Source organism: Mobula birostris, chromosome 3 (genome assembly GCF_030028105.1).
Source record: "Mobula birostris isolate sMobBir1 chromosome 3, sMobBir1.hap1, whole genome shotgun sequence".
In the NCBI taxonomy this organism is placed as follows: Eukaryota; Metazoa; Chordata; class Chondrichthyes; order Myliobatiformes; family Myliobatidae; genus Mobula; species Mobula birostris.
Window position 1 is genome coordinate 171,430,861 of NC_092372.1, and position 12,020 is coordinate 171,442,880.

Genomic DNA, 12,020 nt, shown 5'->3' on the forward strand with positions numbered 1-12,020 from the left:
GCCGTTGAAAGGCCACGTAATTGGGAGAGGGCAAGTGATGATGCTATTAGACAGGGGCTTGGAAGCTTGAGTTGGAAACAGATGCGCTCCAGGAAATGCACAATGGAAATGTGCAGGGAACATATGCATTGAGCTCTGGGTAGATTTGTCCCATTACGGCAAAGACAGGATGGTGGGTTGAAGGAGCCAAGGTTGACAATAGAGGAGGAACATCCGATCATGAGGAAGAAAGACACATACTTATAATTTAGGAATCAAGGATCAGACAAGGCTCGTGAAAGTTATAAGGTCAGGAAAGAGCTTAAGAAGGATATCTGACCACCTTAATCCTAGAAAGAGCTAAAAGGAGCCGTGAGAGGGCTTTGGTGTGCGGGTTTAAGGTGGTCAGGTATCCCTTCTGGACACAACCTAACACATTCTGCTCCATCTAAACCTTTTGCACTAAGGAGGTGCCAATCATATTAGGGAAGGTGAAGTTACCCGTGACAACAACCCTGCTATTTTTGCACCTTTCTGAGATCCACTTTCTGATCTGTTCCTCGGGAGTCTTCGCTGCCACTGGGGGATCTATAAAATACTCCCAATGGAAAGATCGCTCCCTTCCTGCCTCTGACCTCCACCCACACTGACTCAGTAGACCATCCTTTCACTACATCCTCCTTTCTGCAGCTGTGCCACTGATTAACAATGCCACTCCCCCACCTACTTTGCCTCCCTCTCTGTCCCTTTTGAAACATCTAAACCCTGGAACTTCCAGTAGCCATTCCTGCCCTAGTAAAAAGCAAGTCTCGGTAATGGCCACAATGTTATAGTTCCAATGTACTGATCCATGCTCTATATTCATCACCCTTGTTCCAGATACTTCTGGAAGTAGGCACATTTTATCCCATCCAACTGAAAACATTTATGCCCTGCTTATTCATCCCCACAGTCTCTCTAAATGTTGCATTTACTTTTACACCTACTCCGTCCTGTAGCCTATCCCTCTGGTTCCCATCACTGTATCGATGTAGTATAAACCCACCCCAACAACTCCAGCAATCTGCCTGCAAGGATAATTGGTTCCCCCTAAATTTCAGGTGTAACCCATCCTTTTTGTACAGTCATACAAAAGAGATCCCAATGATGCACATTTTGTAACCCTGCCCCTTCCACCAATACTTCAGTCACACATTCAACTGTCAGATCATTGAATTTGAATTAAATGGAACTGACTTTAATTCTTACAGCCTTCACATACGTGAGAAAGTTGTAAAATTAGTCAACCCCATCCTGGGTACTAGCCTCCATAGTATCCAAAACATCTTCAAAGAGTGGTGCCTCAGAAAGGCAGCAGCTATTATTAAAGATCCCCATCATCCAGGACCTGCCCTCTTCTCCTCTTATCATTGTTACCGTAAGGAAGGAGGTACAGAAGCTTGAAAACACATACTCAACTATCGAGAAACAGCCTCCTCCCCTCCGCCATCCAATTTCTAAATGGATATTGAACCCATGAACATTAACTATTTTGTATTATTTCTGCTTTTGCACTACAATTTTTAATTTAGCTATTTTATATATATTTACTGTAATTCATTTATTTTTCCACTCTATATCTGTCAGGTATTGCGTTGTACTGCTGCTGCTAAGTTAACAAATTTCACGTCATATGCTGGTGACATTAAACCTGATCCTGATTCATCCTTCTCATTGCACTTTCGTTGGTACCAATGCATACCATAACTCCTGACTGCTCACACGACCCCTTAAGAATGCTGTGGATGTGATATGAGATGTCGCTGACTCTGGCACTTGGGAGGCCACGTACTTTCCCAGAGTCTCTTTTCATGTCCACAGAATCTCCTGCTATTCCCCTAGCTATTGAATCCCTTCTAACTACTGCTGTCTTCTTCGCCCTTCTTCCGTTCTGAGCCACAGCGCTGGACAGTGCCAGAGACCTAAATGTTGTGGCTTTCCCCTGGTAAGTCTTCCACTCTGCAACCGCCCCCCTCCCCCCCACACACAGCAGAATCCAAAGTATATCTTGATCTACTTATTTGGCCACAGGGGTACACTGCACCATCTGTCCATTTTCGTTTTCCCTCTCCTGACATGAATTCTGAGATTCATTATCTTCATGAATTTCCAATATGGCTCTACGATCAATATTAAGAACTCTTGGGGCAACAGCTAGAGCAATTTCCATTTCATTCAAGGTATGAGAAGGAGTAAATTCAAATAGCTGTGACAGAGTTTAGGAAGCTGGCTGTGAGATATGTTTCCGAGAGGTCAACTGAGCAAGCTTTTTGTGTCTTCAAGGTTGTTACTGTGCTCATTGGCTTAATAGGGAGGATTCTTATAGGGCTGGCAGAAAGAACCTGGGGAATCAATTAACTTTAATTGGCATCTCGACTTGATCTGATATATTCTAGTAAGTATAAGAATCAGTGGGTTTAAGTATCTTAATCACTTGCCACGCATGCCAGAATACTATCTAGACATCATTGTAAATGTCTAGTAAAATTTATTTTGATTTTAAGAACTTATGATCCCATCAGTGGAGACATGATGGAGAGAGGGCAGGGTGCAATTTGATTATGTGAAAAGCTAAATTTCAATACATTCTTGTGTTCTGTGGAATCAAAACATTGGATAGATATGGTGATGAAGCAGAAGTATTTTATAATTCTCACATTAGCTCGAATGGTCAGGAATGTCTTCCCCTGGATAATTGAAAAGTCATCATAAAGATCTGTGTTAGGCACAAACAGCTTGGCAGAGTTGTTCTAAAGTCTAATTTAAGTCCTAATGACCTCTTTACTCCACATAGTAAACTGTAACAAATTAACAACACTAGATTATTTGCAAAATTGATGTATGCTTCCTACTATATGAATATAGTACTTTTCCTGAGCCTCAGTGCTTCATACGTAGGAAAGGAAGTGCCAAATTCGTCTGCATGCCATTGATGTAAGTGGTGCATTTTGGCCTTTGAAGATGGTGGTTCTTCAGAAAACTTAAGAAAATACATCTTTAACTTCCAGAGTCATACAGTTATGTTCTGGATACATCAATATCCCAGGATGCTTAATATTGCATTATAATTGTAAGTATTCTAAATGTATGTATAAAGGAAGATTTGCAGAGGAATTCTAAAATTTGATGATTTTATGTTTAATGAATAAATACCTTATTCGTCATGTAAGCAAGAACAATGTAAGATAATGTTGCTAGGATGTAAGAAAATGGAATGCCAAATGATGAATCCTGTTTTTATAGGTTGAGGCTTTGTAAAAGATTTTCCAGTAGATTGGAGCAGTCTTTATTTTGAAGTTAAAGTGTGAAAGCTATGTAAAATACTTATGGATTCAAAGTGTTGAGGAAAAGAAGTTATCAGTTAAGCAAAGAGTCTGTATATCGTTTAGAAAAAATGCACATGAAGTGGAAATTTAGAGTCCTTATTATAGTCGAACCTAGTACTTGATAAAGTATTAGTTGTTTTCAGATTGCTTTCAGGTTATTCCTTAAACTATAAACAGAAGAGTGGTTTAGTTTTGACTGTCTTTCATCCTGCTCTATTCTCTTGAAACAGCAATGTCTGAAAGCCAAAGAAGCTACAGAAGAAATGGAGCTGGCCATTATTAAGACAAGACAGTGTATGAGTGAACTGAGGAGAGAGGTAAGTGATAAATAATTCTAAGAAAGCTAAAATCAATGGGAGCTGTAATCAGCTCTGCTCCTAAATCCAGGGTGTAAGATGTAATCTCAGACAATTTATGATAGGGGTTGAAAATACCATTAGCAATGTTTGTTGATGTTACTGAAGCTGATCAGAGGCCAGGCTTGATAACCAGAGTTAAAGGGTACTGTGCTGTTGGAGTTCTTGAATTTAGAAGTTAAAATTATGCTTTTAACCATACAGATATGAGTAAGGAAAATTGCATTAATTCCCAATCATCTAGACTTAATGTATAATTCATTTTTTTAAATGAGCTGTATGCAGGAATTTAACATTGTTTGTGCCACTATCACTGTCGATCCTGTTCATAAATATAAGTGCTTGCATTTAATGGTAGAGAGTCTGATTGTGTGTGAATGTATTATCAAACATAGAAATCACAGTTGGAGCATTGTCTTGATAAGATTATCTGTTGTTTGCGGAAAGGATTAATTTGAAGTCTAATGTAAGCCATCAAGGTTATTCAAAATTAGTTGACAATCCAAAAAATATAATTTAAATAAGAGTAGCGCGCACAAAATACTGGAGGAAATCACCAGGTCAGGAAGTATCTACAGAGAGGTATAAACAGTTGACATTTCAAGCTGAGACTGTTCATCAGGCATTGTGCTTATAATTTAAGTTTTATTTTTGTTCAACTGGTGCAATGTGATATTTTTAAATTGCATGTTCAATAATTCTTCTTGCTTTCTTCCTTAGCTTCAAAATACAGCTTTGGAGTCAGCAGGAGAGCTTCTGAAATGTTACACAGAGCACGTTGTCCTCAAAGAATTGAAGGCCTCTGGGGTTGAAGGAAATTTGGAGGTGCTGGCTGAAAGTACCAGCAAACTGTCTGAGCAAAAGGAACAGCTCTGTGAGGTGGGGGTTGAAATACGTTTGCTTTCTGAAACTGCACGTGGAATGAATCTGTGGAATGCATTGTAGATCTTAGCCTCTGAATTGGGATTTGTGGCTTCTAGAAATTCCACATCGTCTCCAAGATGATCAGAGTTTATGGATTTATTTCTTCTAATAAACTGATGCTGCTTTTTAAAATCAGGGCTGGAAGTTTGTTAATGTTAGCATTTGGTCTTAAGGAGTGAGTGAACAAACACTTGCAGGATACGGAGAATTGGTATTTTCAGCTGTAACCATGAAGTGTAAATATCAGAGATCCTTGTGAGTACAGCATGTTAATGTCAGAATCAGTTTTACTATCACTGACAAATATTGTGAAATTTGTTCTACAGTGCAATACATAAAATACAATATACTATAAATTATAATAAGAAATATATATTGAACAAGTAAACATAGTGCAAAGAGAGAACAAAACTAGTGAGGTAGTGTTCATGGGTTCATGAACTGTTCAGAAATCTGAAGGCAGAGGGAGAAAAGATATTGAGTGTGTGTCAGCATTTGAATATGTCCATGGTGGCGCTGGCTGAGGTTACAACCCTCTGCAGCTTTTTATGATCCTGTGCAGTTGTCCCCTCATATCAGGTAGTGATGTAACCAGTTAGAATGTCTCCCACGGTAGGAGTGTGCTGAGTCTTTGGTGACATGTCAACTTTCCTCGACTCCGAATTAAATATGGCCACTCCCGTGCCTTCTTTGCAATTGTGTCAGTATATTAGGCCTAGGATAGATCTTCAGAGATGTTGATACCCAGCAACTTGAAACAGCTCATTTATTCCACTGCTGACCCATCAATAAGGACAACTTATTCCATCATCTTGGTGCTGGTGGTGAGACCGACGTTGTCACGTGCAGTGGAAAATTTGTCAGTGATGTCCTGCATGATGGACTCAGAGTGCAGTCGTCAGTGAATAGAAAGTCTCTCAACACCATCCCTTTGACCTTAGTAATGGCTTGAAGTCTGCGCAAGTGGAACAGTTTACATCCATATCCTGTATTTGATGTGGATTCCAGGATCATCAGTCAGCAATGTTCACGCTGAAGAGGGCGTGCAATGCTTGACCCCATTTGTGACAGAGAAAGCAACAGAAAAGTCGCCATCATGGGCTGACCATGGTGATGAATCTGCCAGGGCAACTAAATTTTGCCATGATCTTCGACACTTTGGCTGAAGGTGTTGAAGGCCTTGGTAAGATCGACACAGGTAGTGTAGAACTGTCAGTTCTGCTCCTGGCATTTTTTCCTAGGGTTGTCTCACAGCAAAGGTCATGTTGATAGTTCCCCTTCCTTTCCTGAAGCCACACTGACTTTTTGGGAGATGACCTCGTCCAAATGTGCATTTAACCTGTCTAGCAGGACTTTGGATAAGATTTTACCAGCTACTGAGAGCAAAGTGATGCCTCTGTGATTATGACATGCTTGGTGGTTTCCCTTCCTCTTGTACAGGTGTACAATGAATGATCTTCCATTTCCTACAGAATCTGACCCTTCTCCCAGAAGGACTGGAAGAGCTCTGTCAGTTTGCTGGTGATGAGTGGACCTCCTGTTTTGTAGACCTCTGCTAGTATAGCATCTGCTCAGGGAGCCTTGCCACTTGACAGCTGGCCTATTGCTTTCCTGATTTCCTCTTCTTGGGGAAAAGAGTCCATCTCATGGTTGATGTCTACTTGATCGAGACGATCAATTGCTTCCTCATTTATAGTGGATGGTCTGATCTAAACGATTCAAAATGCTCTACCCACCTTTCCAGCATCTTGGCCTTCTCAGTGATGAGTGTGGTGCTATCTGCACAGATGAAATGTTCTTTAATTCATTATTGTATCATCATATCAGTTGAAAGTCTTTTCCAAATTAACATATCTAAGTAAATAAGCTCTTCTCAGGCTTCCAGCAAGGTACAGGTATTGATTATAACCGACATTTCAATGACAAACTCCACCATCTTCATCAGGGATGATGCCTGGACACATCTAATTCAGTGGTATTTATACCCCTGTCGTCCATCCCTCCTGATTGGTTAGTCCTCATCCAATCAGGTTTCTGCTCTCCTTCCTTGTTTAAAATTGTATTCCAGTTCTTACTTGGAGCAAGACCTTCATCTTGTTAAAATTCTTTTCCTCTGGTTTTATTTCAATGGCTTCCTTCACCTGGCAGTCTCAAAAGCCATTGGCACAGCACCGTAGTTCTGCCACCGCTGATTGCCCTGGGTAAATGGTTACATCTCCCGTGCTCCTTGATGTGGGTTTCCACCACGTGTCCTGTCTGGCTGATATACGTTGTTCCCCATTCACAGGGAATCCTGTAAAAACTAACCGACCTGAGTCCCAGGTCATCTTTGACCTGCATAAACAGTGATTTGAGCTTCCTTACAGGTCTGTGAATGGTATTGATCCAGTATTTCTTCAGGATCCTGGTGATCCTTCCAGAAACCATGGGATATAGAGAAGACAGGAGGTAGAGATGGGTTTCCTGATTCATTATGTTTCCTGATTTTTCCATTGGATCTTTTAAGGGCCCGATTGACTTCCTTCACCTTGTAGCCATTCTTGCACTAATGCCTTTTGTAACTGCCTGGTAAAGAAAGCTATTGAAATAAAACTAGAGGAAAAGAATTTTAACAAAGACGAAAGTCTCGCTCTAAGTAAGAACTGGAATTGATTGTAAACAAGGTGGCAGAGCAGAAACCTGTTTGGATGAGGACTAACCAATCGGGAGGGATGGACTACAGGGGTGTAAATACCACCGGACTAGATGGTGGAGCTTGTCATCAAAACATCAGTTATAGTCAATACCTGTACCCGGTTGGAAGCCTGAGAAGAGTTTATTACTCATATACAGCAGGAAAACACTAGATCCTTTTCCATAGTTAAGAAAGTTTGCTTCTCTGTGAACGGATGGTGTGCATTTAGCCGAAGGTGGTACAGCAGGAATTGGTGACAATACTCCAAACCCTTTCTCAGTGGCAGCTATGAAGGAAAGACAAAAGCAATCACCTGAACTAGGTAAATTGTGAACCCTATTTGTCCTGGTCCTGTCATCTTCTGTGCTGACACTTTATTAAGGGCGTTCACTGTCGGATGGATTACATTTATATCAAATATTGGCAGTTTTACCCTACCATACTTCCATGACAGAATATCTTTTTCATCTGTACCTATAATAGTGGATGTGGAAAACATCACTTTTAGTGTAGAGGGCCTTTTTACTTTCATTCCCTCCTGTCAATGTTGACTCATTGGAATTCACCCTTTCACAGGTGCCTCAAAATTTAATTGCTTTAATAATTACCTATCTCTGTTTCCCACCACCAGTAGTTCATGTACTCCTTGCTCTTATGCTGTTTATTTCTCAAATGCATATAAATTACTGTAGCTGGATCCTGTCAATTTATCGGTTACTCTATAATCCACGTCTACAGAGTACACAAATTAGACTAAGAGGGAGTCTGCGTTGGACAGAAAAATGAGTCAGTCTTTGATTAAGAGACAGAGAGCAATGTCTTAAGCACTGCAGGAGGGAAAGTATTAGAAGATTAGGTGTAGCTAGGCAACATTGCAAGTCTTGAACGTCAAATGTGTTTTTGACATAATTCACTAAGTACAAAGCAGCAGGGTCCCAAGAGCAGAAGAGTTGCTGTTGAACATATACCTTTTTAAAATTAAAATGTTTTCAGGATGTGTACCCCACTCTTAAGGATGCACATAATGACCAAAGCAATTAAGTCTACAGCTTAGCTGCTTGCTTGCTTACTTCAGAGAGCTTTAAGAATGCACTATTCCTGGCTGTTGTGCAGGCCATTCACGAAAAGGGTGGTGGTTTATTTTTATGGGCGATGATGAATTTATTGGGTTTTAAGTCACCTGGGTGTGTTTCTGGTGTCAGCCAATAAATACACCACTTATTAACTGCACTTAAACAACATGCCAGTATAGGATTTGAAATTATGAATTCTAACATGCCATCTCAGTGATATAATACTTTTCTGCATTATATTTGTAATATTTATGTAGTATAGGGAAAGAGTCCAAGGGTCAATGATGTCTAGCTAGTATTTTTAATGAATGAAACCCTAGCAGAGCATGCATTTTATTACAGTTGTGGCTAACTGGAATCTAAGCTGAATTTTGTTACACCGTGAAGAGATCAGATATGAATTAATTTGCTGTTGTACTTTCTTCCACCACCTCCTCCATGCAGACTTCTCAATTGCTGCGACACATTTCAGGAAATGAACCCTTGGAAATTACTTGTTTACATGCAGAAGAAACGTTTCAAGTCATTGGTCCACAGGTATGGAGTTATTTTCTGTTTATCAGTTTCCAAGGATGGTTTGTAGTAAGTTTGGGTAGTGTGCATGATACTTAGTTTGGGAACATGGGTTTACATCTGTTTTGATTAGTCAAGAGCTTCTTTTAGTTCATAATTTTGAACCTCAATTTTTTTTAAGAATGTGCATTTTAGCCTTCCCATTTAGTTTTCATACACCATATTCCATGCACCAGACAAATGGGGTGGGTGAACAGGGAGTTATTTCCCAACTTTTATTCACAATGATTCTCAGTGAATGGTTAGAAGATACAAATATGACAAAAAAAAAACTACGAATGGGACCAAACTTTTCCTTGAATGAGGAAATGGTTAAATTTTGTTTAACAAGTCCTCACAGGATGAGACTTGAGTTATTAAGTCAGTGGAACTATAGCCTTTTGTGGTGAAGCAAGGCAGCACTGCTTCATGATTCTAAATTGTGACCATCTGATTATCTATGTTGGTGATTGCTTTAATTTTATGCTAAACAACAAGTTTCTTATGATTGCCACGCAAAGGTGTCCTCTAAATTCAGTCCACAGCTTAAATCCAGATCTTACTATCTATGTTGGTTGGTTTAATGTTATGCAGAACAAGGATATAATTTTCTTATGATTGCCACTCAAAGGTATCCTCTAAGTTCAGTCCACAGCTAAAATCCAGATCTAAACATTTTTATTTACTCTCTGAATGCAGGATGCACACAGTTCCAAGGCTTACTGTCCTTACATCTTTAATAATACCTGTTCAATTTAATTTTCCTTTGTACTGTCAGGTAAATTATTCTGTTTTGTTCTCAGATCATTTCAGCTGCACAGACCTTGGCTCTTCACCCTTCTAGTAAGATTGCCAAGGAGAATCTAGAAGTCTTTTGTGAGGCCTGGGAGTCACAACTGAATGATATGTCCATCCTGCTGAAAGAAATTAATGATGTGTTTGAAGGCCGAAGAGGTGAATAGTCTGAGGTTTAAGTGTTCTTTGTATTGAAATTGAATTGTCATTTAGCTCGTGTGCAATGTGGATTCTGAGGAAAATCTAATGAATTCTAAAGAATTGCAATATTTAAAAAAAAGTAGTACATTATGACTGTTACAAATATTGACTGTAAAGTTTTGAATGTAAATGTGGCATTCATTGGTTATCTATTTGCAAGGCATAACAATAGACAAAATTGTTACCCTAATTTGATGCTGAGGTAGTCTGAAAATTGTGTTAAAAGTTAGTGTCAATGAATTGAGGGTAATAAGCTTGGATGCTGAGGTTGAGAAAGGCCTAACTTTTTATATTAATTTTTATATTATTCAAAGCACAGATTTTTATACCATTCTGCATAATTTTGAAAAAAGGTATATGAATTTTAAATAATGAACACAACATCTGGCTAAACTTAGCATAGCTACTTATGAAAACATTGTACAAAATGCTAGAAGGTAGGAGGAGTTGACCACCCAGTCCTTTAAGGTTGTCCGCCATTTTTGTGTTCATGGCTGATCTACCTCAGGTCTCCATTCTCTCTGTGCCAAATCCCCATAGTTGTCAATCCCCTAATTATACTAAATACGTGTTTACGTTCACTTTAAATGCTTCTGATAATTCAGCCTCTGCATATCTCTGAGACAGAGAATTCCAGATGTCTAGTTCCCCGAACGAGATTAAATTTCTGTGTAGCGTGGTTTTAAGTGACCAGTGCCTGATAACTTGATCTTAATTGACCAGTCTTTAAGAAGGGAGGGAGGCAAAAAACAGGAAATTATAGGCTGGTTAGCCTGACTTCAGTAGTTGGTAAGATTATTATTATTAATGAGTCCATTATTAAGGATGAGGTTTTGGGTACTTGGAGGCACATAATAAAATTGGCCAAAGGCAGCATGGTTTCCCCAAGGGAAAATCTTGCCTTACAAATTAATAGAATTCTCTGAGGAAGTAACATGCAGGAAAGGCGAAGGAGAATCAGTGGACGTTGTTTACTTGGATTTTCAGAAGGTCTTTGATAATAAGCTACACATGAAGCTGCTAGACAAGATAAGAGCCCATGGTATTTCAGGAAAGATATTACATGGATAGAAGATTGCCTGAATTGTGAATTTGGAAGTGCAAAAAGACTTGGGATTCCTAGTCCGGGATTCTCTAAAGGTGAACTTATAGGTTGAGTTCTTGGTAAGGAAGGCAAGTGTAATGTTAGCATTCATTCAGTGCATTATGATGCCTTCCCTGTCATTGTGGGAGATTTCAACCAGGTCAGCTTGAAGAAGTCTCTGAACAACCACCACCAACATATCACCTGTGGAACCAGAGGAGCCAACACACTTGACCACTGTTACATCACCTTCAAAAATGCTGATCATGCTATCCCATGCCTGCCTTTGGAAAATCTGATCACCTGGCTGTACGTGTACTCTTGGCGTATAGGCAGAGACTAACGCTCGCAGCACCAGTTTTGAGGACCAAGAAGATATGGTCAAGGGAAGCAAAGGAGCACGTGCAGGGCTGCTTTGAGTCAGTAAACTGGCAGTATTCAGGAATTCTTCGAAGCTGATCAAATATGCCACGTTTGTCACTGACTTCATCAAGACCTGTGTGCCTTTGGGAACATACTGGACATACCTATGCCAAAAGCTGTGCATGAACCAGGAGATTCATAATCTGCTGAGGGTTAGATGTGTGGCATTCAAGGCTGGTGATCCAGAACTATACAACGTCCAGGTATGACCTACAAAGGGCATTCCAAGAGTGAAAAAAAAATTCTTTTTGAAATTAGAGACAGAAAACTTGCCATCATGATTGACTGTGATGTTTCGTTCCTAGATGAGCTCAACACTATTTCTGCATGCTTTGAAAGGGAGAATAAAATTATACTGGTGCAAATCCATGCAGCAGATCTGTCTAGGAGGCCGATGCCAAAAGCCTTTTGAGTGGGTGAACCCTCAGAAAATGTCAGACGGTGTTGGTGTGCCTATTAGGACACTGAAAACCTGTGCCAACCAACTAGCGGGAGTGTTCAAGGACATCTTCAGTCTGTCACTGCTGTAGTCAGAGGTTCCGACCTGCTTCAAAAGGGCAACGGTCTACCACACTACCAGTGCTCAAGAAGAGC

At 39.9% G+C, this 12,020-nt stretch overlaps 1 protein-coding gene across 3 annotated transcripts in view; it reads left to right on the forward strand.

The window, feature by feature from the left end:
• ctnnal1 (catenin (cadherin-associated protein), alpha-like 1) overlaps positions 1 to 12,020 on the forward strand; it is a 325,158-nt gene that overhangs the window by 286,448 nt on the left and 26,690 nt on the right. For all 3 annotated transcript variants that reach the window (XM_072253686.1, XM_072253683.1, XM_072253684.1), the window contains 4 exons: positions 3,575 to 3,661; positions 4,421 to 4,579; positions 8,816 to 8,908; positions 9,727 to 9,877. In XM_072253686.1, the coding sequence (XP_072109787.1) occupies positions 3,575 to 3,661; positions 4,421 to 4,579; positions 8,816 to 8,908; positions 9,727 to 9,877 (490 nt within the window). The remainder of the gene's footprint in view (positions 1 to 3,574; positions 3,662 to 4,420; positions 4,580 to 8,815; positions 8,909 to 9,726; positions 9,878 to 12,020) is intronic.